At 47.4% G+C, this 26,158-nt stretch overlaps 1 protein-coding gene and 1 long non-coding RNA gene across 3 annotated transcripts; one reads left to right on the top strand and one right to left on the bottom strand.

Moving 5' to 3' along the window:
- Nucleotides 1–2,559: 2,559 nt before the first annotated feature.
- On the bottom strand, nucleotides 2,560–21,090 carry Gm10030 (predicted gene 10030). The gene is made up of 7 exons (NR_152179.1): nucleotides 18,540–21,090; nucleotides 17,641–17,861; nucleotides 5,700–5,836; nucleotides 4,651–4,737; nucleotides 4,159–4,246; nucleotides 3,650–3,812; nucleotides 2,560–3,136 (listed from the first exon to the last, which is right to left on the bottom strand). It is a non-coding gene; the product is annotated as a predicted gene 10030 (long non-coding RNA).
- Rtp3 (receptor transporter protein 3) lies at nucleotides 20,324–25,654 on the top strand. 2 transcript variants are annotated; one of them, XM_006512112.4, is made up of 3 exons: nucleotides 20,324–20,413; nucleotides 20,926–21,144; nucleotides 23,275–25,654. In XM_006512112.4, the coding sequence occupies exons 2-3, from the start codon at nucleotides 20,978–20,980 to the stop codon at nucleotides 24,716–24,718; spliced, it is 1,611 nt and encodes a 536-aa protein (XP_006512175.1). In that variant the 5' UTR covers nucleotides 20,324–20,413; nucleotides 20,926–20,977; the 3' UTR covers nucleotides 24,719–25,654. The 2 variants fall into 2 exon arrangements, with proteins under 2 accessions (XP_006512175.1, NP_694740.2); NM_153100.2 differs by lacking the exon at nucleotides 20,324–20,413 and having other exon boundaries at nucleotides 20,876–21,144; nucleotides 23,275–23,875; nucleotides 24,062–25,651.
- Nucleotides 25,655–26,158: the final 504 nt, after the last annotated feature.

Here is a 26,158-nt window from a genome sequence, read left to right as displayed (position 1 = left end):
GGTTGTAAGCCAGAGAAACCCTTTCTCCCCCAAGTTGTTGTCAGGATATTTTACCATAACATGAATGAAACTAGGACATGCCCCAAATGTCAACAATTAACACCAAAGTTAACTGAGGTAACTGATTCGTTTTGGAATGCAGCAGCAGGATGTGGTGGGAGGGGGTCGCCTTGGCGGGCCCATGCTGAGGCATCCCATCCCCCAGGAGTATCAGCCATGGGACAGGTCTAGTACAAAATGAAGTTTATTTAGGTTATGGGCTGTGGGGAAGGGAGTGGAGGCAGGGAAAGAAAGAGGACAGAAAGAGAGAGGAAAAAGAAGGGAAGAGGCCATCCAGGAACATGTGGAGAGAGAGAAAGATGAGGAGAGGGGGGGAAGGGAAGGAAGAAGAGAGGGAGGGGGGAGGGGGAGGGGAGGGAGGGGGAGGGAGAGAGTCCTAACAGTCTTGTTAGGGGAGCCAGGCTTGTACCTGGCTGTTGCTAGGTAACTGTTGGGCAGGGCCTAGAAGAAATGATAACAGCAACCACACCAAGTAAGCAGAGTTGGAACCTGATGCTGACATGTTTGCATGGGACCACAGCTGTCCCAGCACTTCCTTTCTACTGCCATACTAGGTCTTGCCTCCTTCACCTCCCTTTGTGTGTCTTAGTCTCTAACTCCTGTTCTTTCACTTCCTCCCTTTGTGTGTCTTCGTCTCTAATGCCTATTCTTTCTCTTCCTCTTCACAGCTTCTTTCCCTAGCTCCCCGCCCTTCCAGCATCCTCATGTACCTGCAAGTATGGTCACTCGACCTGTAACTGCCAGTCCAAGTCCCCTAACTCCTAGTTCCATCTTTGTGTCCCCAGGACCTCACCATGGGTCTGTTGACCCGATGAGATTTTAGAGGCCTGTGTGGCTGAGAAGCCTCCAAAATCCTTCAGTTATGATTCTAAGTCATGGCAAGGACAAGAAAGAGGTGAATAGAGAACACGTTAGTTCTCTCACTTCCAACCTCATCATCTCATGAGATCCCACCATGGAACAGCTGCCAGGAAGTCTCACATCTTCACAGAGTTGAAGGGGAGCTGACCTGTGGAGGTGGCTGAAGCATCAGATAGATTCCCTTCCAGTCCTGACCTTAATTAACCTTGCGACCTCATCTGCTGACACAAAAGACACCCTCTTTTATTTAAGACAGTCTTATAGAGCCCAGGCTAGCCCTAAACCCACTATATAAATAAAGGTGACCTTAAAATCCGAATCTTCCTGCCTTTGCCTCTCAAGGGCTTAGATTCATGTGCCACCATGCCCAGTAGGATGTGGCCTTTTTGTTGTTGTCCCACTGAGTAAACTTGATTCCTGACCAAAGTCTTTATCCACAGAAGACTAACTTCCAAACAATATTAGAAAGGACTCAAAGCTTTGCCACCCAGATGGCCTCTTCTGAAGAGAGCTGGCTCCTCCAGCAGCGTATGCCATAGCATATGTTGGTGCAGGTGTTGGAGAAGTTGAAGGTGTTGAGGGTGAGAGAGACCAGGAAAGCAATAGCTCTGACCCAATAATATTGTTGGCAATGCTTTCCTGTTTGTAAAGAAAACTAGCAATCAAAGAGCTCTCTACCTGTCCATCTTCCTTTTTCCTCTCTCTAGCCCCTTCTTCTCCCCAGGTCGCCTCTTCTCTGTAGCTGGTTGTATGACCTCAGACTCTAGGCTAACGCTGTGTGTTTTCACTGACCCCTTCTCTCCATCTACCATGTGTGTGCATGGGGCTCACAGATACCCAGTTCTTCCTTTATCCTACCTGGTGATCACCCACCTGTTCTCTCCTTCCCCTTCCATGATCATGAGACTACCAGGGCTCCTGCCTCAGCTTCTGACTATTCTCCTGTCCCTTGTCTCCCCCAGTGTAGTCCATCCCTGACGACAGGGGACCTTCTGCACTCTCTTCTGTTATGTCCTTGAGGAATAGCCTTCTTTCTCCTCCTTTAGACTAATAGCCCTCTCTGTGCAGAAAACAGTCATGCCCACTGAAATATGCTCCACAGTGGATAGATGGATTGGCTTGATTGTCCCTGTGATCCACCCTATAAATAGACACTCAGTGATGAATAGGTATTGGTGGCTTTCTCATGGCTATGACCAAGTTTCTGACTAGAGCAACTTATGGAGGGATTTACTTGGGCCCAGTCCATCATGGTAAAAAAGATATGATGGCAGGGTCAGGAGGCGACTGGTCACAGCTCACTTTCTAGTTCTGGGTCTCCCTCCAACTCTTCTTATGTACCTTTCTCAGATTCATGGTTTACACACACAATATACATATTCCTAAATATATAAATACTGCAACAGGGACAGGAGTAGTTAAAACTCAAAATATCTCTCCCTCTTACCCATTTCCTAGGTCTAGGCAAATCGTTCTGCATTTTTTCTTTCTTGCATGAAAATGGGAGCCTTAGCATGTTTTCCTTATGCACCTGGAGGCTCTAATGAAGCAAATGTGAATGGGCCAAAACAGAGCTCAGGCCATGGGGCTGCCCAGTGGATATTGGATTGTTGTTGAAACCAGATGATAAAGCTTTATTAGGGTAAATTTTATTAAGTTGCTGTTTACAAAACTTTCTTAAACTATTTATTTGGGGGGATTTCTTTTACATTTAGTAGGGAGAGGCATACCAAGCACGTAAGAACTTTTAAAGGTTTTGTCTTCTGGGGTTTCCCATTGTTCTTTTTCTCCGTCTCCTTCATCCCAAACTATTTTATGAAAACTCCATATTTCGTAAGTAAAATCATCTTGTGTTTGCAGTGCCATTTCAAGTCATCCGGCCGCCAACGCATATCACTCTGCTGTCTCTCTGTGACACCAGTGAGATTTCAGGAAACACATACTGACTGGCTGAATAAGAATCATATCTGAGACAACATCTGAACTCCAGCTTGCATTAAACTGGGTGCCTGGGGTCTTCATTTTGACTTTGTTTTGTTTCGACAGTGCTGACCCTTCAGAGGGTTTCCGCAATGCAACACACAGTTCCTGGGCTGTTCTCACAGAGGGTCAGAGTCCCATCCCCAGTGTGCATCCCTCGGTTTACAATGTCAAGTAAATGTTGCTTCAGGGGAGCTGAAGGCCTCAGTCCTCTCTGCCGTCCTCCATGGCATCCCTGCAGATCCAAGAACAGACACTCAGGCTGCTATAAACATCTAATCATGTGATCCGAAAGCCTTCCCCCTCCCCAAAACCTTGATACCCTTCAATATGACTTCACAGACTACTGGTTATTTGAGAGTGTTATTTGAGAGCTACAAGATTCAGATTGTTATTTGTAAAAGAAAATTCCAAGCACCCCCAAAGATAAGCATACTATGTCCAAAGCAACAGCCTAAACTCTCGGTGAATATGTTTTTAATGAGTGGCTGTAGGGTGCTCAGCATAAGGACAAACAGTATTTGAAACTTCAGTAAATATTCATTACCATTATAATTGTGTCCAAATATTTCTGAGCTCTGCTGTGAACCAGACCATGCAGAAGCCCAAGGGTCTGCAAAGACGTTCACTTCTCATGGGCTCCAAATGGGTTAGAATTCTGAGAGCAGTTGCTACGGACCAAGTCAAGTCCACTCCACAGGAATTGGAATGGGGACGGCTTTTGCACAGAAACCCTCTTGAAACTGACCCATGCATTGTGTGTTCCCGGCATCCGTCTATGAGGAACTTTGCCTCTCCTCAGGTCTATCAGAAGACTCAGGTGGGGATTGTGGAAAATGCCAGGCCTGCCTGGTTTATCATGGAAGGTGTCCCTTGCTAAAGGCAGGTGGAAGCTGGGGGAGGGAGGTAACCTGTAAAATGAGGAACCAAGGAGTGAACTCTGGGGAGTTAGTAGGTGAAGCAGAACTTCTATCTATTTGGACACAGAGGAAAGAGTCAGAAAAGTGAGCAATTTCCAGGATGTTTGGAAATGGTCTGGCTTAAGGTTATTCCTGTGAAATAATTTAAGCAATAAAAATCTAAGTCTCTTCAGAGAAGACTATTTCCTTTGACCCATTTTGCAAATGACATCTCTAAGAGCAGAAGAGGCAACCTGTCCTGTGCTGCTTTCTTTGGACTTCCTGACTTGCACCAAGGGTACCCTTCAATAAAGTACATCCTAGTCTGATGAGCCGGCTCAGTTACTCAAATGCTTACCTCAAAAGTGTGGAGGCCTGAGTTTGATCTCCAACTCCATATGGAAAGAAATAAGTCTGGGCATGGTGGCGTGTTCGTAGTCCCAGCACTGGGGAGATGAGACAGGAAGGCTCACTGGTTGGCCAGCCTAGTCTACCAGGCAAGCTCCAGGCCAGTGAAAGATAAAGATGCTGTCTCCAAAACTGGGAAACGACAAATTGGACTGGGAAACGACACTTGAGGCTGATCTCTACCCTCCATGTGCACATGTACACACATGCACCTGCACACACATGAACACACACTTGCATTAGATGATAAGTAAGGCAGGTTTCTGACATACCTGTCACTGCCGTGAGTCAGACTCAGTCCCTGCCTTCAAGGGCAGCACACAAGAAAGCATAAACTTTCCACCATAGGTGATGGATGAGGTTATACTCTCACCACAGCAACAGAAGAGGCATAAGGGATGACATGTGTAAGTAGAGCAATGAGGGCATGTCTGCCTCCTACCTGCAGCAGCCTGCTCTGAAACCAGGGAGGAAACCTTCTACATTGTCCCACCAAGCATCTTCTAGCAACGTCACAATGGAGATTCGTCTGGAACCAAGGAACTGAATGGAAGATTATAGGCATCGGGACCCGTGGGACCTTGTATGTAAGGGGAATAACTTCTGTTTTTACTTTAAGGAACATGAGGGCTGTTACAGGTCTGAATGATGGACTGGGGTGGGATGGAGTGCGATGCAGAGACAAAGGGGAACAGAGAGATGACTGTGGAAACTTAGGTGACAGTCTAGGGGAAAGATGAAGTGTTTTAAACGAGGACATGGCAGTGGCGAGCTGGAGAGACAAGCTGCATGCTAGGCATATGTCTAATGCTGGACATTGGAAGGGAAGGTGAGGTAGAGAGGAGTCAAGGATGACACCCAGTGTTTTGTCCTGAGAAACAGAAAGGATAGAGTTACACTAACTTGAAGACAACTAGATTTGATAAGGCAGATTGAAGAAGAGGTCTACCAGAAGTCCCAGATTGAAGAAGAGGTCTACCAGATATCCCAGATTGAAGAAGAGGTGTACCAGAAGTCCCATTCCAGACACAGGTTGATAGACCTTGACACTTCAGAAGCCAATGAGAAAAGGGTCTCAGAAGAAAGCTCAGGCAATAAAGTGCTTGCCATGTGAGCATAGGACCCTAGTTTGATCCTCAGCACCAGGCACACTGTAATCCCAGCCCTGGAGAGGCAGAGACAAAAGGATTCTCAGGGCTTAATGGAGGACTGAACTAACCCAGGGTTTCAATGAAAGTCCCTGCCTCAAAGAGCAAGGTGAACAGAACCTGAGGAGAGACACTTGAGGTGGACTTTTGGCCTCTACATGTACTGGACACACACATGCAGGTGTGAGTGTGTAGGATGGGTGGCCACAGACATTCTGTATCATGTCCGTGGATGGTTCTCACATCAACGCTTACCTTTCTGACAACACCCACCATGCCTGTGGGAATAGCATGTGTGACCAACTTCCCAGTTAAGTCTTAAGCCCCACCTATAGTAGCTCACCTCCTCTTCTGGGCATGGTCGCCCTTCCTTGCATGTGGACTCAGAGCCAGGCTGGGGCTCTTCTCTCTGTGGGCCACATCTGGTGATGAGCTTGCCTCTGAGAATTTCACAACCCAAGCTTATGAGTGGTTATTTACCTGGGAGGACACGGAGAAAGTGGGACAATGGACACATTTATAAACATTAAAAGGATTTGTGCACGGGTTTTAGAAGGCTTTCCATCGCTGTCCTGCAGGTCACCCTGCACTGTCTACGGCTGTCTACAGTGAACAAGAGAATAGGTGTGAACAATGAAACATTACACTGAGCTTTGACCGCCACTCTACCAAACGCCCAGAGGCAGACATGGGTAAGGAAATTGATTTGTCCATGGTGAGAAATGACGAGAGAAAGAGAGACAGAGAGAGACAGAGAGAGAGTAAGTTCAAGTCTGTCCCCCCAACTTGCTTAGGGCAGTGTTATAATTTATAGAAAAAAAAATGAAACAGAAGTCAGAATGTTCGTATCCTGGCAAGAATAAAGATATTTTTTAAATGAAGCTTTTGTACTTTTCCCTTTGGCTGTCAGACCACGGGAACAGTGAACCCCCAGAATGTAGAATGGCCCCAAGGAGCCAGGCAGTGGTGGCGTACGTCTTTAATCCCAGCACTTGGGAGGCAGAGACAAGTGGATTTCTGAGTTTGAGGCCAGCCTGGTCTACAGAGTGAGTTCCAGGACAGCCAGGGCTACACAGAGAAACCCTGTCTTGAAAAACAAAAACAAAACAACAACAACAAAAAGATTGGCCCCAAGGATCCCGTACTGGAAGAAGATAGGCTGAAACCTGGTGCCATCCAGAGAGACACTTGCCTCTCAGCAGGAGATTTTTATATAATTCTGACAGCTTTTCAACCATCTTGTGTGAGAGATCAGAACTGAGACAATATTGGTGGGACTGCTTAGCAATACATGTTTCTTGCTTTTTATCTGGATCAGGACCCTGAAGATGGATTTGAGAAATGTGATTTAGCTTTTACTCTCAACTTGATATAACGTAGAATCATCTGGGAAGAGTCTGGATGAGGGACCGTCTAGGATCCATACTTTGGATTGGCTTGTAGGCATGTCTGTGGATGGGCCGTGCCTTAATTAAGATAACTTATATAAGAGTTCCCAGTCCACTATGGAAGACATCATTCCCTAGGTAGGGAGTCCCAAACAGTAAAAGAGTACATACATTGAGCTGAGCACAAGCCAGCAAATGAACATGCATGTTTCCGTTTCTTTCTACTTCAGACTATGGACTCTCAATTTCCCCACAACAGAGGACTATGACCTGAAATTGTAAACCGATGCAAACCCTTAAACCGCTTTTCACGGGAGTATTTTGTCACAGAAACAAAAATGAAACTACAGCGGTGAGTCCCTGGCCGTCTCTGCTCCCTTGTTCTGATGTGGTCACACTAAACAAATTTCCATTTTCTGCTTTTCAGCATTCTGTGTCGATCTCATTGGCCTATTGAGGAAGAGTGATACAGACTTGATTCAAGGCTGATGGAGCCCGGGCTCTGACACAAACAACTCTAGTAAAAAGGATGTACGTGTGTGCAGATGATCTGTGAGCCCACATCATCAGAACTGAGAAATAAGTCTCCTGGCACATAGCCCAAGGCTTTTCTAGTTCCGCCAGGCTTACTAATTCTTAGGGTCTAGTTACAGACTGGGGTGGTACGCTGATGGTCTGAGCAATGGGACTCATTTTCCAATGGCCCATCTTTTGTTGACAGGCCTCACTGTGCAGCCGTACCTACCCCGACAATGCTCACAGCTGTCCCTGCTGCAGTACCTGATGCTCATTTCCCCCCACACCAACCTTCAGGGCCATCTTAGTTCAGCACCATCCTGGAGATGGATAAAAGGCACTTCATGACCCTCTCTTCCTGCAACCCGCTAACATGCTAGGGCTACATCTCTGCAAGGAGCATGCTTATGGAATGTTGTGGTTTTTTTTTAAGATTTATTTATTTATTCTATGTAAGTACACTGTAGCTGTCTTCAGACACACCAGAAGAGGGCGTCAGATCTCATTACAGATGGTTGTGAGCCACCATGTGGTTGCTGTGATTTGAACTCAGGACCTCCAGAAAAGCAGTCAGTGCTCTTAACCACTGAGCCATCTCTCTAGCCCGCTTATGGAATGTTTTATTAATTAACTGCCACCCTGTTGCCCAACTGCTGACTGTGAGTCAGGATACTAAGTACAACTGAGGTGTTTTAAAACTTCACCGATGGCACACTGAATAGATAGCTCAGTTGCTTTGATGAAAAGCTGAGCATATGGAACATGTTTGTACTCTCAGCTCTAAAGAGACAAGGACAGACAGATCCCTAGGACTTGCTAGCCTAATCAAGCAAGTTGCAGGTTCTAGTGGGGGTGGGGGGGACACGGTGGACAGCTCCTGAGGAACAACATCCAAGGTTGACTTCTGGTTCTCACACACACAAGGCGCGCTGGTGCACATATACACACATGAGCACGCATCAGAAATAAGATAAAACTCACCACTGGGGCTACAGATGTGGCCTCACGGGTACAGTTCTTGCCTAGCATGTCCAAGGCCCTGGCTTTGATTCCCCGGTACCACACAAACTGGGTGTGTGCACATGCCTGGAATCTCAGCACTCAGGAGGTAGAGGCAGGAGGATCATAAGTTCAAGGTTATCCTTAGCTATGCAGTGAGTTTGAGGCCACTCAAGCTGTATGAAACCGAGCTCAAAACCAAACAATAATAAAGCATACATCCCTACGTCATCAGAGGATTAGTAGGTTATCTGACCAGTTCTGGATCTTGAGATGCTGACAGATCTGTGGCTTAAATTCCCAAAGCCTGAGGGGTGGCATGACCCACTATTCTGGCCAGGGTGCCTTTGGTGGCTGCATATTTCTGCTCAGAAAAGCCTGCAGACCTTGACAGCCCAGAGCAAATATAAACCTGCTGTGGCCGTCCCTGCCTCATCCGCTCTGCTCGTATCTAAAGGTCATCGTACTGAGGAACTTGCCGAACTGCCGTTGGTGGTTGAAGATGAAGGTCACAGAAGACCAAAGGCATCGTGCTGCTGCTTAAGATGACATCAAGAAGGCTCTGCCTCTCACTGAATGAGAGCTGTCGAGGACAAAATGAGAACCTGCCATCCTGTCTGGGCCCTGCACCATCTGTAACAAAGACAGTGCTACCACCGAGGCGTTCCCTGGTAATTCTCTGCTTTGTGTAAGCAAGCCGAGCATTCGAAACTCGCTCCTGGGGTGCATGACCCAAGGCTGCTTCTCTCAAGAGTAACTCTAACCCTCCCATGCACAAGATGATGAACAAGGCCTTAGCAGAACCGCAGAACCGTGGAAATCCCAGAGCCACAAAGAGGCCCCCAAGCACTCAATGTGAATAAGAACCTGCTGAGCTACCTGGGAATCCTGTTGAAGCTCAGTCCACAGGCAAAGACTACTCAAGGGACACCGGGCTACACCAAGCTAGAAGCCACAAACCCTGGGTGAGGAACATGAAGGCAGCCAACCAAATCAGATGAGGGGGTTGCACACAAGGGAGCTACAAGCAAGAAGCCTGTGGAGAATTGGGTGTCAAGGGAAGAAACCTTTAGGGGGAAAAGCTGCAGAAACCAAGAAACCTGAAGCTGAAAGGAAAGCTATGGTAGCAGAAAAGCCACCTGCTGCCTGAACTAGTGAAATCTGCACCATTCCATTAATGAACTAGAGACAGCCTGTCTGCGTGAAAACCTCAAAAAGACGCAGGGAGGGCGGGAGGGGCAGGTATGCTGCGATCAGCGATGGACTGGTAGGATCTTAAGAAGCCACCCATAATTTGATTTGGTGTGACTATTTTACTGTGATGTTAGCTGACTGTGATAACTGATGGTATTTGCTTGTTATGCAGCAGAAGTTGAGACAGGACTTATGAATTCTAGGCTAGCCTGGGCTACATAGTGAGCTCCTGTCTCAAGAAACAAGAGCTGGACATTTTGGCAAACAGTTTTAAACCCAGCACTTAGGAGGTAGAGGCAAGCAGAGCAATGTGAGTTCCAAACCAGCTTGGTCTACAGAGAGAGTTCCAGGACAACCAGGGCTACACAGAGAAACCCTGTCTCGAAAAAACCAAAAAACCAAAAAACCAAAAAAAAAAAAAAAAAAACCCACACACACAAAAAACAAAAACAAAAAACAACCAATCAAACAAATAGATGAAATAAAATAAAAATCCAACCAAAGTATTGATTAAAATGTATTTTTAAATTCTTTTTGCTTTGTTTTGTTTGTTTTGTTTTGCTTCTCGTTTCTTGTTTTTGTTTGTTTGTTTTTTAGAGGCAGGCTTTCTCTGTAGACCAGGCTTGCCGCTGGCACTGGAGTGCTGGGGTTAAAGGCGTGGGCCACCACTACCCAGCTAAAAATCCGTACTTATGTTAAAGAGTAAGGGAAGAGAAGCAAGACCAGGCACCTCAGAACATCACTCATCGGACACGGAAGATTTCCTGAGCCACACAGAACCCTTTCTTCATTTCACAATGCCACAGCTAAAGAAAAAAACACACTCATAAATATAATCTCCGTTATGGGTATTTGCTCCATTGCTTTCTGAAGTCTAGCACTAGACAGTCAATGAAAAAAAATAAAACCAGTCAATTTGTAGCATTTGCCAATTCCTGTGGTGTGAAAACTCCCTGAGTTGCCTGACTGCCAACCATAGACACAGGTAGCCACTGACCTGGGAACAGATAAACAACTTCGCATTGTTATTTTCCCGCCCTACAATAGACTCGGGCAGCCTCAAGAGCCACAGGAATGCAAGTACGGGAAGGTCAAGGGGCGCAAGGCTTGGCAGAGGCCAGCTCTTTTATCACCACCTCTCTGGGAAGGAGGAGCCGGAAGATGATTGACAGGGGTGGGCGGAGTCGGGGAATAATAACATTGTTTTGCTTTGTTCACATCTGTTTTTCTTGACTTGGGGTGTTATTACATGGTTATTGTTCATTTTGCGGGAATTCGCCGATCTGCAGAAACTTTAACTGTGTGTGGTTTCAGATGTATATTACACGTAGATATAAAAGTTTGCTTATAAAAGCCAACAGAGGAAAGACTTTGACATTATGAAATGACCTCCTCTTGTCCTCCTGAACTCATAAGTCTTTCCCTGAAGTGGGAGTGTCTCCCTCCAATGCCAAGCTTGCCCGTGGCTAAAGAGGGAAGGAACGCCAGGTAACAGAATGGCAGAAGGGTTCCAAGGGCTTGGTATTCAATGTCTGTGGCCCACCCAGTCACCACAGGCCAGGAATCTGAGCTGGAACCCAAAGAGAGAAGGAAGCAAAAAAGGAAGCAGGATGTTTGAGAAACATCTTCTGAGCCTTGCCTATGAGGAATGCCAATCCGAATACTCAGAGGGCAAGACCCATTCTCTCTCAGCCGCCTCAAGAGGAAGTCCTGTGACTATCCCCCAAACCTCACAACTCTTGAGACCAAGGCTGAAAGCAAAGAAAAAAAGCCACCCAACCCAACCTCTCCTCTCTCCACACCCCACCCTGAAGACTGGTATGTCTCTGCCAGGTAGGCGGTGCCAGAAAGAGCCCAGAATGTTCCACCAGCCTCTCAGCCCTTATGATCTGGGAGCCCCAGACTGCCAGTCAGTGGTCAAGATTAGCTGTGCTTGAAGAAACAAGAACACTGAAGGCCCCCAGCAGAGGAACACAGAAATGAAGAGAATGAGCCAAAACATTCCTGGTGCCTGCTGAGAGCTGAGGCCACTTAACTTCTTCTCAGACCTCTCAGCCATCCTCTGCCCTGGGTCTTTCCCTCAGGGGCTGACAGCTGGTCACAGGACTCAGAAGCCCGGCCCCAGAGTGATGTCCCTCCTTGGCAATCTCTTCTTTTGGGTCTCGGTGACATAGCCAGTCCCTGCATGGTGACAGGAGAGGGAGCCTTCCTCCTTCCCGGAAGGAAGGTTGATTAAGGTCTGGAAGAATTGGGCCACAGTACAGAGTCCAAGCTAGAGTTGTGAGAATCAGGAAAGGTAGTAGTCAGAGCTCAGGGGACAGCCTGGCTAGAAGGCTCTGAGGCATGCAGTTAGAAGTAGGATCTCCTGGTTGCGGGCTGGTGACATGTCTCAGTCAGCAACTGGTGCCATGGAAGCACAAGAACCCTGTGAGTCCCTTAGGACCCACTTTACAAGCCAGACATGTAGCATGCAAAAACCACAGGGCTGGCTCCTGAGGAACGGCCCTCAGGATAGATTTCTAACTACCTCCAAGTACCCACACTCACATGCACACACGCTCGCACATACGTGTGCATGCACACACAAATCCCAGACACACACACACACCACACATACACCACACCACACACACACATACATACACACCACACACACGTACACACACACACATATACCACACACACACACAACTGTTGACTGGACTCTAAGCCTTGCCCTCCTCAAACTCAGTATGCTTGTAGCTCAAGCCAACTGTGAGGTGTGTGGCTGCTTAAGGAGTTCCCAGTAATCAAGGGAAGGAGCAGGGGGAAGGTTCCCAACACACCAGTGACAGAGAGCAAGACCTGTAGCAGTTTAAAGCCTCCTGATAGCATCAAGGAGGATATGTGCTCCCTTAATGCCGGTCACAGGGCCACTGAAGTCACGTCAAGGCTCGGGAGGAACCGGCAGACAGAGGGTCTGGAGTGGCCCCCAGGGAAAATGTCAGTCTTCCACACAGCTAGGTAGCAGCAGCCCTAGAAGCCTCAAGCCAAACTCTCCCCTTCCTCCCTTTCTCTTCACAGAGCCTGCTCACATTGGCTGGCTCTGCTGCTACCCGTGTTTTAAAGCTTGGAGTTCAGGCTTCACTAGGGGAGTACTGATAGTTGGTGCTGCACTGACTGTATAGCTCCCATCTGCCAGTTATAGAAACCGAGGCCTAGCCTGGCCCACCACTGAGGCCTGGCCTGGCTGCTGGGGTGCGTCAGGGCTGAGCTATGGCTATTGTGTGAGGAGGTTCCTTGGCCTACACTACACTCTCATTTCTCCCAGAAAGAGAACGGGGGTCACAGAATGAACTGCAGCTAGGACGATGTCAGAAAGTCACCTAATCGCCGTGCACCTCCCCTGGAAAGAACACAGAGAACCTACAAGAGCCAATGGCCCCGAGAACTTGCCTCAGAATCTTCTAAGGCCTACGGCCATCCTGAGAGAAGAAACCAGAAAGGGGAGAACTAGGAACTTTGAACCAGCTCTGGAAGGAAAGGAGTGTCAGAATTTGGCTTCCCACAGTGAGCTCACCCTACCCCAGACCTAGAATCACAAGTATCTGAGCTGAAAGGGCCTGAGAAGACTTGGTTATGTGGGTAACTTCTAGGCCAATAGCCACAATTCCTTCAAAGTCCGCCAGGGGTACAGGGAGCCCAGCTCAGCCGCATGGTTAGGACCAAAGCGCCCTCTAGAGGTATGAGCTTGTAACTTCCGTGTTCTCTGTTCCCACTGATGGCAACAAGTCTGGCTGTGTATCTGTTGACTTCATTATGGCCTAGTCAGACCCAGCAGAGACTATTTCTCTCAATTCACAGAAACTTTCCTGAACAGGAAAGCCAATTTCTCAGTCCCCAAACAACCGGTTTGGCTTTTGTTTTTGTTTTGCTTGTTTGCTAGCTTGCTTGCTTATTGAGTCAAAGTCTTACCACATAGCTCTATCTGGCCTCAAATTCACAAAGATCTCCTGGCCCCTGCCTCTTGAGAGCTGGAATTAAAGTTGCGTGCCATCGTGCCCAACCACAAACCCTCACGCTTAAAAGAAATATTTTTGTTTTGGCATAGTTTTACAGAAACATTGCAAAGTGAGATAGGAGCTTCCCCCATACCTCCCCCTTATCCAGGAGCCCTTAGAGTTACCATCCTATTAGCAAGGCCTACTGGTTAAAACTGAACCAGCTGTGGACTGGAGAGATGGCTCGGTGGTAGTGAAGTCCCACCTATTTCACGTCCCATCAGAGAGTGTGTGCCTCCTATATAAGAGATGTAACCTTTGTCACTGGGTGGCTTGTTTGGTTTGTTTATTTGTTTGTTTGTTTGTTTGTTTCACTATGAAGTTACTGATTTTCATTTTTAATTCTTTTGTCTGTTTATTTGCTTGCTTGTTTATTTTGAGACAGGGGTCTCTCTATACAACCTTGGCTGTCCTGGAACTCACTGTGAAGTGAGTCTATCCCACACAGAAAGAAAGAGGGGGGGCTAAACCAAGCTTCACCTCCTTGCAGGGATACCAGATATGATATTTGAAATGTTGTTTGTTTCTTTGTGTGTGTGTGTGTGTGTGTGTGTGTGTGTGTATGATACTGGTTAATGGGTGTGCAAGTGTGTGCAGGTACATGTGCAATATGTGTGCATAGAAGTTGGCTTCTACCATCTACCTTAATCTCATCTCATTTCTCTCTCTCTCTCTCTCTTTTAAAGAGAGTTCCTTTCTGAGCCTGGAGCTCATCCAGATTAAACTGACTGCCAATGAACTTGGGGAATCTGCTGTCTGGGTTTCTCCAGCCCTGGTGTTACAGACAGGCCCTACTGCACACTTTTTTTTAAAATTCACTTCTTCTTATGTGTGTCAGTGTGTTACCTGCATGTATGTCTGTGTACCACACATGTGCCTAGTGCCAGGGAAACCAGAAGAGGGTATCAGATCTCTGGGGATGAGGGTTACAGCCACATGGCTGTTGGGAATTGAACCTGGGTTCCTCTGGAAGAGTAGCCTCTTAATCTCTCTCCAGCCCCAGTTTTACAAAAGCTCTGGGAGCTGAACCCAAGTCTTAATGTCTGAGCAGCTTCACCCTCTACTCACTTATTGTTTCTTTTGTATCTGTATGGGTTGGTGTATTTATTTTATACTTTAGATTATAATCTAATAGAGTCTTCCTTAGGGTTTCTACTGCTGCGATGAGACACCACGACCAAAAAAAGTTGGAAAGGAAAGGGTTTGTTTTGCTCACACTTCCACATCGCTGTACAGTATTGAAGGAAATTAGGACAGGAACTCAAAACAGGACAGGAACCATGAGGCAGGAGCTGATGCAGAGGCCATGGTGGGATGCTGCTCACTGGCTTGCTCCTCGTGCCTTGTTCAGTCTCCTTCTTAAAGAACCCAGGACCATCAGTCCAGGCATGGCCCTGCCCCGCCCAAAATGGGCTGGGGCCTCCCCCATCAGTCACTAATTAAGAAAAAGCCCTACAGCTGGATCTTATGGAGGCATTTTCTGGATGGAGGTTCCCTCTTTTGAGCAACTCCAGGCCACCATCAGAATGTCTAAACCAGTCTGCCTCTATACTTGCTGGTGGTCTAAACTCTTTCCCGGTTCACCCACCCTTGGGACCGGCGGCTTTACAGGCAAGCTGACGCACACCCATCATGAGGACAAAGACTTGATGACAGTCATAAATTAGATAATAACTCTAGATACCTGAAGTCCGTCATTGATTTTTCAAGCTACATCTAAGGGCCCTAGGTTTTTATAGAATAACAAAAATTGGCCTGGGTAGTTAGCTCAGTCAGTTTAAAAAAAAAAAAAAAAAAAAAAAAAAAAAAGGCCAGGTATGGCAACGCACTTATATCTCAGCACTGGGGAGGAAGAAACCGTGATTTCTGGGGCTTCTGTTGACTTCTGGCCTACTTGTATACACACACACACCGGAAGAACAAGGGCGGTATTTGCAAACTATTACGTTGGGAGGGAATACCTTGACAGGTCCCTCCCAAAGTGTCCCCAAGAGGAATCAGGCCATGCCACAGGCCTAGCATAAGAGGAAGGGAAAAGGAGGCGGGACAGGGACTTGAAAAGAAGTAGAGACATAGGGGGTGGGGGAGGGAGAAGGGGAGGACAGAGAAGAACAGGAAGGGAAAGGGCTAGGGTAGCTCCTTTTATATGCCTGGCTCGCACTTGGCAGGTGGCGCTGCAAACTAGGTAGCTGTTGGGTGGAGCCTAGTGAAATTGCCTGTAGGCGGACACAAACCCGACGGTTAAATTGGCCCTCTCCTCCCCGCCCCGCTCTCTTCCGGTTTCCCAACAACACTTCCGGCAGGCCACCTCTCACATTCTCATGGGATTTGTAGTTCAGTCCACCTCCTAGCCTATTGACTGTGGAGAGGGCGTTTCTCTTGGGTCACTAGGCCTTACAGAAAAGTCACATTTAGTTTTAAAAAAAAAATCTGAACTAGTTAGATTCTCATTTCAAATAAGCAACTCTTAGAATATGATACTAACTTTGAATTCGAGTAAAATGTAAATACAACTGTTATCTGGCTATTCTCCCCGAGACAGAGCCATGAAACTGACCCCAAGACCCCTTGCCCACTAGAGGCACCCCTTTTGTGAGCCAACTTTCCCAAAATTCACTGTAAGATATGCGATGTTTCCTGCCCAGGGGTGGGAAAGGTTGTATTACATCAAGAACTTTTAACATGTTTTTAATTATGTTTTTACACATTTTTGACCATTTACCGAGGAGTTGTGAAAAACAACCTGGAAACATTTCATTTTTTTCTTTTCTTTTCTTTTTTCCTTTTCTTTTCCTGGTTTTTTGAGACAGGGTTTCTCTGTGTAGCCCTGGCTGTCCTGGAACTCACTCTGTAAACCAGGCTGGCCTTCTGCAGTTTCACCCTGGTTCTGGATTGTTGCTTACATATGCCCTGACCCAGGCTCTGAATTTCATCTGAGGCAGATGGTAAGTGAGCATATCAACAACAGCTCTTTCTTTTTCTTTCCTTATCTCTTTTTCCAGAGAGAGAGAGAGAGAGAGAGAGAGAGAGAGAGAGAGAGAGAGAGAGAGAGAAAAGAAGAAGAAAGAAGAAGAAGAAGAAGAAGAAGAAGAAGAAGAAGAAGAAGAAGAAGAAGAAGAAGAAGAGGAGGAGGAGGAGGAGGAGGAGGAGGAGGAGAAGGAGGAGGAGGAGGAGGAGGAGGGGAGGGGGAGGGGGAGGAGAATATATTTGAGGAAAAGTATGAGTTAATAAATTATTAAAATCATCCAGTCTACAAACGGTAAACAAATCTGGAGCAAGCAGGCCACCTGCCGCCTGCTCTGGCCTCATTGAAGCACACAGAAGACTGAAGAGCTCAGAACACCTGGGAAAGGGCAGGGGGATTTCTGCAGTGTCTTCCTGGGGCTGTCATAACAAATATAACCAGAATACAAAGTCCATGCTGCCAATCAGCACCATGGGCAGAGGCAGGAATGGCATCTTTAAGCTCTGACTCATTCAGAGAACTGGCCATTGAGACAGGAAGGGCTCAGCATCCTCTGGACCTGCCACCCCCACATCTCCAGCCAACAGACTTTATAGGAAATAGCAAAATCAGTTCTACAGTATAGTTTTTATCCTCTGGTCACAAGGTTAACTGGCTCTGAGCTCTGACCTTCTTATCTACTTGTGGTCCCCACAGGTCTCCCTTATTACTGTCTCTCTTTGTGTGCAGCGGGGTTTACATTTTCCCAAGGCCACTGAGCTTTGCATAACTCTTGAATTGCTAAGTCAAAGGTTAACTTAGAACAAACAAATCGGGCTGGAGAATGGCTCAGCGGTTAAGAGCACTGACTGCTCTTCCAAAGGTCCTGAAAATCCCAGCAACCACATGGTGGCTCACAACCATCTGTAATGAGATCTGATGCCCTCTTCTGGGGTGTCTGAAGACAGCTACAGTATACTTACATATAATAAATAAATCTTTAAAAAAAAAAAAAACAACAACAACAAATCATTGGCAAATGTCTGTGCTGAGCATCAGAGATGTATATGGATGGGCACACTCCTTTACAGTATGAAATACAAATGTACCCTTAAAGAACAGGATCTAAGAGCCCATTTCACTGCCCCTGTTACAACTAGACCACAAACTGGATGATTTAAGACAATAAAAATGTATCCTCACGGTTCTGCAAGCAAGACGTTCAAAAGTAAGTGGTCTGCAGTCCTTCTGCCCATTCAGAGGGTCCGGGGAGAAACTTCTGCTCTTCGGGTCCCAGGTGTTCCTTTGCTTGTGACAATGTAAGCCTAGTCACTGCTTGTGTCTCTGATGGTTCTTCTCCTGTGCTTCTGTGTCACACCTCCCTCTGCATACCATGGGAAAGATGCCTGCTGCTGGACTTTGACCTAGAATACATCAAACAGCATCACGTAACACAGTTCTGCTTAATGTGTCTCTTCCCAGCTTTGGGTTCCTAGCTGAGGGCCTGGTCAGTTTCCCTGGTCGTGTCTATAGGCTAGCCATTCCTTGTCCATCACACCGTGAACCGTGAACCACTGTATATCTGCCCCTAACAGCCTCAAGCCCCAACACAAGACAATGAAGGGCAAATGAAATATAGCCCCAGTGCTCCAAAACCCTCAAAAAATTTTCAATGAGCTTATCCATGAGAAGTCTAGTGCTAAAAAGTCTAGTGCTGAAGAGACAGCAGTTTCCAAGGGTAACATCCATTGCTAACGTCCATCGCTATTCATGGGAGCAACTGTGCCTGACGCCCATACTAGGAAAGGGTTCTCAACCCTTGCAGTGGGAGTCCAGCCACTCCTTTCTATGTTCCCGCCCAAGTGTACCCAGTTCTTCCCCAGTTTTACACAATCACAGGGGTATCATAGTATATAGGAGATGGAAAGTTAACCAAAAAGGAGGCTCCACCTATATAGCGATGGAGAAGTTGTGACTTAGCCATTGTGGAGTTTCCCAGGCTGCTATTAACAATTCCTCAGCCATGTTCCCATAAGTGATCCCCATAAACTCAGGCTAGACTCAGGGCAGAGGGTTACTTTGGTCTGTGGTTGTTGCCCTACCTGGAGTGACTAGACATCGGCTCATTTTCCCAGGAGAGGCTAATGCAAGCCTAAAGATGCTCCTGCTGTGCTCTGTAGCTACACTTTGCTGTTCCGTGTCCCTGGGCACGCTGTGTAGGCTCGCCTGGCATCCTTCTCCAGGTCAGGTTGTGAGTGACATGCAGTTTGGCCTTTCACCTGTCTTCTTGCTGCTATGCTATGTCCTGGTAGCCACAGAAACTCTAAATCTTGCAAAGAAGGTCTCTTCTCTTCTCTCGGGTCCTTAATTACATCTGAAAACACTCAAGTTTTCCACACACATTCACAAGTAGATACCTCATTTGGGATGTCACAATTCAACCCACTTGGGAAAGGTCCACAAGTCCTAACCATGGGCTCAGAGGTCTGAGCTGATAAGAGAGAACCTTGGATGTTGGTCTTGGGGACCCGCAGGGTATAGGATTGCTGGCTAACTAAGTTAAGGCTTTAGTAACATTCTAAACAAAAATTGGAGAGAGGGGGCTGGAGAGATGGCTCAGCAGGTAAAGAGCACTGACTGCTCTTCTGAAGGTCCTGAGTTCAATTCCCAGCAACCACATGGTGGCTCACAGCCATCTGTAATGGGATCTGATGCACTCTTCTGGTGTGTCTGAAGACAGTGTACTCACATATATAAAATAAATAAATCTTAAAAAAAAAAAAAAAAAAGAAAGAAAGAAAGAAAAGAAATTCTTAAAAAAAAAAATTGGAGAGAGGCAAAGATTTAGTTTCACTACCAACTTAGCTCTCCTGTATAATGCAGGAGAGGAGGCAAGCCACCACGAGGTGAGCAAAGGAAGGCATAGTTAATTCCTGCTGCACATGGAGGCCCTAACTGTTGTCTTGAACACAGAGCCGTTTCTCCTAAGGGGACTACGTGAGGGTCTAGCAGTCCTCTGCTTGTGCTTCAGTCACCTGACCAGTACAAGCTCAGTGACATCCCTGTGACTAGGCATTCACCCTTTTCCCCAGGAGAGGCTAATGCAAGCCTAGCTTTAAACCTTTGTTTAAAGCTGACCCAGTTTATGTTCAGTTGTTGACTTATCAACAGTGAGTCCACAGCCGGCACCACAACTAGGAACAAACTCCCCTAACATTTGTACTTTCCATATTAGAAACACAGTAGCCTCCTTTCTCTCGGAAATATGTCAGCACCAGCCCTAGGGACTGTCTTACACAGTGAGACCTCTAGGAAAGACCCCAAACATGTGAGGAGCATAGCACCATTGACCATAAATAGAGAACTCCTATTTATCGAAAGCCGGAATAAGCAACTGGGGGTTGGGGGTGGGGGAGAGAAGGATACCCCATAGTGAAAAGCTGAAAAGGGGGAGAGCCAAAAAATAGAAACTGAACTACCTTCCCAAATGATGTAGTTAATTTATAACTGAGCAAATAACATTGAGAAACTAAATGAAAGCAGGGAGAAAAGACCATGGTGTGAGTCTGGCCATAAAGCTGTGATGTAGGGCAGAGGCGGTCGGGAGAAGCCTGGAGAAACTCAGTTTCCAAACCACAGGAAGCCCCTCCCCCCTGGTTTCCTTCTTTTCTTCCAGGCTGCGGAGCGTCCAGTTTGGGAAGCAGCCAGGGCAATCAGTTGATAGGAAGACCCACCCTATCTGTGGATGGAATCTCGGGGTGTAGACACTCCCAATCTTGTCTGCCTTAAATAGAGTACTGCCTGATCCAACTGTGCTCCTCTCTGCCTTCCTCGGTTTAGGGTGATAGTGAGCCAACCTTCTTGTGGAGGAAGGCAATGGGTTCCTGTTGGTCTTGGACCAGCAGCCTTCCACTCATCTAGGGACACATCACCTAATCTCCCAGGCAAACACTGGCTGCACCAGCTTCGATTTCTGGTAAGTGGAAAATTTGGTTGGGCCGGAGACCTCCGGGGTCAGGCTGTGGTTGGTGGGCGCGGGGAACAGCTGGATGTCTACAGATCACCCACCATCCTCCTGAGATACTAGGTGTGACTGAGGACTTCCCAGAGTGTGGGACTCCCAGGGAGGCCTCTTTTGCCTCAAGTAGGAGCTCAGCAGCACAAAAGATGAAGATTTCCAAATGTTAAAACCAGAAAAGGCAAGAGTAGCCTCCAGCCCTTTCAGAGACTCTGCCAGAGGCCGCTCATCCCTGCTTTGGACTCCAGAACTTTCTCCCTCACTAGTGTATTGAGACCTTAAAAACCAAAGCTTGGAGTTTTGTGATTTCTTGTGGTTGTCCACTGCTGTCCTCTGAACTTGGGAACAGACTCAACTGACCTTTGTCCCTGGGACAGAAGGATCTGAACTACAGTCCCAATTCAGGTCCTCAGAGGGACTGCCAGCCTGAAGCCTTGCTGTCTGAGTGAACAATTCCCCTCTTGCCACAGATCTTTCTGGACCCAGAAGACCCTGCCCCAGCCTGGACCCAGCACTGTAGCCATGATGGAAGAAGACATAGGAGACACAGAGCAATGGCGACATGTGTTCCAGGAGCTAATGCAAGAGGTGAAACCCTGGCACAAATGGACCCTCATACCAGACAAGAACCTTCTTCCCAACGTTTTGAAGCCAGGATGGACGCAATACCAGCAAAAGACCTTTGCTAGGTAAGGGAGGTACCCATGCTAGAAGATTCTTGCTTATTTCTGACTGGTTTCTCTTCTCAGCTGTCCATGCTTGCACACTGAAGGACACAGGAAGGAATTCCAGCTTCATTAGGGACTGGGATTTCCCCTCCCCCATGACTGTGACCTTAAAACGGTGACAGAATCCAGGCTAGGATGAGACACTGTGGAAAAAGGAGGGAAGAATGGGGGCCTCATTTACTCAAGGGGAGGCCAGCCAACGTTTTACACTTTCTTTTCCAGGAGAGAAAGAGGGTGCCCCAAGGCCCAGGGATAGAGGTAGGAGAACATAGAGGTTAGAGACTCGGGATCTGTCACACCTGCTGCTGTCTGTGAGGGGACTGGACCATTCTCAGCCAAGAGATGTCTTGGGAGACTCCAGAACAAAGCCTCAGTTGGCTTATTTGAGAACTTGGGACTCAGGACTGGCACACAGCGGAACTGGAGTGCTGAGACCAGGCCCCATCTGTGGTTGGCTGCTGGGGACAGCTCAAGCCTGTATGAAAAACTGAGTGAGGGTAACTCTCAATTAGTGCTTTTCATGGGGCTCAGAGCTAGCTTGTCAGCATCTCCTCTCAGTTTATTGCCACATTTGCCCTAAGATGGCAGCCTAGGATCAAAACATAGTAAAAAAAAAAAGAGGGGGGAGGGGGGCTGGAGAGATGGCTCAGTGGTTAAGGGCACTGACTGCTCTTCCAAAGGTCCTGAGTTCAAATCCCAGCAACCTCATGGTGGCTCAAAACCATCTGTAATGAGATCTGATGCCCTCTTCTGGATAACAGCTACAGTATACTTACATGTAATAAATAAATAAGATAAATAAGTAAATAAATAAAAAAAAAGGGCCCTGGGACTGTAGCTCAATGGTACCTTTACTTAACATGTGCGAGGTCCTAGGTTCTGTGCCTAGAACTAGCCTGGGAGCTAGTCTGCCCAACCTCCTCCAATTCCTCATCTCAGACTGCAGATGCCCCTGTCTCAAGCAAAGTTAGGATCCACTGCTAAAAAAAAAAAATCCCAGGATTTAGCTAAACAATGGCTCCCAAGGTCACCTAAGCAAAGAAAGAGAAATCTCATAGCCTTGGGAAGATCTCACTGCTGCTCAAGTCTCATTGGCCAGCAGGTCCCGTGACCACAACATCACTGAACCGAGAGGGAGTTCATGAACTATTTGATGTGCAATAAATGTCTACGCCACACTGCAGTGTTCTGGCTTTGCACAACTCCTGTTCTAGCAAGCACAGGCTTCTTCCAGTCTTTCTTCACTGTTTCCAATAGGTATCAGAAAAAAAAACAAAAACAAAAACAAAACCCTGCCCTCCTGAGACAGGGTGTCATCCTGCACCTTGTTGAAGGCAAGCATTCAGAAATAATGTAAAATTCTCTGGTGCATGTAAGAAAAAGAATGAGTTGGGGGAGGGGAACCCACACAAGAAGAGAGAGCTGGAAGCCATGATCTCTGGGGATCCTACAGATCATGGAAGCCCTACCCCCCACCCCACCCCACAGCCCCAACCCCTATACCCCACACCTCAACCCCACCCCCACCCCCACCCCTACCCCACACCTCAACCCCACCCCCACCCCCACCCCCAAGACAAACAAAAGCAGGCAAACTGTCTCTGTAGGCAGGAGATTGCAACTCTCTCCCGGTCTGTCAGTTACCCTGCACCCATTTCTATCCACTTGTTGATTTTTAGCACAGGGGGCTATATAGATTATATATATAATATATAGTATTGGGGGCTGTTGCATGCATAGCCTTGAATACATTTACCTCAGTATCTGAAGAAACAGTGGCTTGGGGCTCAGTGACCAGAGCCCCAGTCCTAACTCTTAATCCCCAAGTCCTGGGCATGATGCGTTCCCAGTGTGTACTTTGACTCTGAAATGCACACACTGGGCTTAGCAAATGCCCTAGGTTCCTTCTGAGTCCGATGGTTTGTGTGCTGTTTGCACAGTAGGTACCTGGTGATGGTCCCAGGGCATGTTGGTGATACAGTGGAGATGAGAAAGAGGGGTCATTTGCTTCTCTCACCGTTCGTGAGAAACTCCTTCTCCCTCTGGCACCTGCCCACAGCTCAGCTGAAACTCTGGCCCTCTCCTCTACAGGTTCCACTGTCCTTCCTGCTCTCGAAGTTGGGCATCTGGCCGAGTTCTGATAGTCTTCCACATGCGGTGGTGTGAGAAGAAGGCCAAGGGGTGGGTGAAGATGAGGGTGTTTGCTCAGAGATGTAATCAGTGCCCCGAGCCTCCATTTGCAACTCCAGAAGTCACTTGGGACAACATCTCAAGGATCTTGAACAACCTGCTCTTCCAAATTCTGAAGAAGTGCTATAAAGAAGGATTTAAGCAAATGGGTGAGATTCCTTTGCTAGGGAACACCAGTCTCGAAGGGCCACATGACAGCAGCAACTGTGAGGCCTGTCTCCTGGGCTTTTGTGCTCAGAATGACTTAGGCCAAGCCTCAAAACCACCAGCACCCCCATTATCTCCTACCTCCTCGAAGTCAGCCAGGGAGCCCAAGGTCACTGTCACCTGTAGCAACATTTCCTCCTCACGGCCCTCCTCTAAAGTACAGATGCCCCAAGCATCAAAAGTGAACCCCCAAGCCAGTAACCCTACCAAAAATGACCCCAAAGTTAGCTGCACCTCAAAACCACCAGCACCCCCATTATCTCCTACCTCCTTAAAGTCAGCCAGGGAGCCTAAGGTCACTGTCACCTGTAGCAACATTTCCTCCTCGCGGCCCTCCTCTAAAGTACAGATGCCCCAAGCATCAAAAGTGAACCCCCAAGCCAGTAACCCTACCAAAAATGACCCCAAAGTTAGCTGCACCTCAAAACCACCAGCACCCCCATTATCTCCTACCTCCTTAAAGTCAGCCAGGGAGCCTAAGGTCACTGTCACCTGTAGCAACATTTCCTCCTCGCGGCCCTCCTCTAAAGTACAGATGCCCCAAGCATCAAAAGTGAACCCCCAAACCAGTAATCCTACCAAAAATGACCCCAAGATTAGCTGTACCTCAAAACCATCAACTACTCCAAGACTGACAATACAACAGCTGTCAGTAGTAAGCCCACCTGCCCCTGCCCCTACATGTGTCATTCAAATGCCTTCTCCCACTCCCATCGACGGCAGCAGAGCAGCAGATGTAGCAAAGGAGAACACCAGATCCAAGACCCCAAAGGCATTGCTCTCATCCCCTTTATACGTCCCACCCACTTCCTCCTATGTCCCACCCACTTCCTCCTATGTCCCACCCACTTCCTCCTATGTCCCGCCCACTTCCTCTTATGTCCCACCCACTTCCTCCTCAGTTATTGTGCCCATTTCCTCCTCGTGGAGACTACCAGAAAACACTATTTGCCAAGTAGAGAGAAACAGTCATATCCACCCGCAAAGCCAGTCTTCCTGCTGTGGGGCCTGCTGCGAGTCCTGGTGTGAGATCTTCAGGTACTCATGCTGTGAGGCCGCCTGTAATTGCATGTCACAGAGTCCACTGTGTTGCTTGGCCTTTCTAATCTTGTTCTTATTGCTGTGGTATTTATTATAAAATACAATATATGAGCCTTGAAAACAAAAACCAAAAGCTCTTGAGTGGGTAAACAAAAAGAATTACAACTTCCCCAAAAAGTCACACATTGCGTAATCCCCTTTATGTGAAAGGTCAATAAAATCAGTAGAGTCCAGAGGTGGCTACCAGGACTGGAGCAAGGGGAAAGTATAAAAGCCACGGTTTAAGCAATGTGACCTTTGTGGAGAAGAGCAATGAAGATATTTGGGGATTTGGTGGAAATGGTAGCAGCTTCTCATTAAAAGCCGCTGAGTTTTCTATCTTCAGATGGTTAGTCTCCTCAGACTGGAGAGACGGCTCAGCGGTTAAGAGCACCAGGTGTGTTGGGAGCCATTAAGACAACACAGTTGTCCTGATCTCTGAATTGGGCCTTTCTCCCCACCCCCCGAGAAGAAAAGGGGGTCAAAAGCGGGCCACCGACACACTGATTCTGAGAACAACCACAGAATGTTCCAGCCCTAAGTCATCGCCGATGTCCTGACCACACCCTAATACCACCAAGTTCCTGCTTCCCTGTGTAGCAGCCAAAAGAAAAAATTTCTATTGCCCCCCCTCCCACTGATAAGTATCTGTACTTCCCCTTTTGCTTGTGCATTTAAACCTTGGGCCTGGCTAATACATTGGGGCCTTGATGCAACTCAGAACGTTTCCTTGTCGTTATTCGCACAAGGTTCTCGTCTCTCTTTTCCCCCCATTTGGTTCTTAGGAGAAGGTCCCCTCGAGACCCTCGAATAACTGGACCTGCTGGACAGGTCACAGGTGCTGCTCCAGAAATCCTGAGTTCAATTCCCCACAACTACATGGTGGCTCACAACATCATCTATAATGGCATCTGATGCTCTCTTCTGTCATGCAGGCATATGTGCAAATAAAACGTTCTAAAATACATCAATAAACAAACTTTTAAAAAAATGATTCATTTTCTTTCCTTTGATTTCCACTCCCCCCACACACACACACCCCGTGGGGTTGGATTAGGCTAGGTTTGCCATCTCACAGTGTAGTTAAAGTTGGTCTGGAAGTCACTAGGTGATCTAGGCTAGCCCCATGCTCACAGCACTGCTTCTGCCTTGGCCTCTCAAGTGCTTGAATCTCAGATATAAGTCACAATGTTCAGCACACAGTTAATTTTCTGAAGTGACGTTTACCTAAATACATTAAAGAAACAAAAAAAACAGAGTCTGAAGCGTTAAGAACTCAGACCCATTCGGTAGCCTTGAACCTGGGATCGCCTCAGCAAGTTCCGCACGGACTTCCACTGTCAGTCTGGGAGGTTTTGAGACAGGAGTAGTAAACTGAACTCCTGGATTCTCAATGATCTCCATGCAGCTACTGAGTGAGGGGGACGAGAGATTGGAGAGAAAGAGAGAGAAGGAGCCGGGGAGGGGGAGGGGGACAGGAGGAAGAGGGAGAGAGAGA

The sequence above is a fragment of the Mus musculus genome, chromosome 9 (genome assembly GCF_000001635.26).
Source record: "Mus musculus strain C57BL/6J chromosome 9, GRCm38.p6 C57BL/6J".
Lineage (NCBI taxonomy): Eukaryota > Metazoa > Chordata > Mammalia > Rodentia > Muridae > Mus > Mus musculus.
Note: the sequence above shows the minus strand (reverse complement) of the source record. Positions and strands in the feature narration are given on the sequence as shown.

Bases quoted from the DNA above. Each gene is read 5' to 3' on its own strand.
- Rtp3 (XM_006512112.4), top strand. From the start codon at position 20,978: ATGATGGAAGAAGACATAGGAGACACAGAGCAATGGCGACATGTGTTC. The intron at 21,145-23,274 runs GTAAGGGAGGTA...TCTCCTCTACAG, and splicing joins CAGCAAAAGACCTTTGCTAG to GTTCCACTGTCCTTCCTGCT.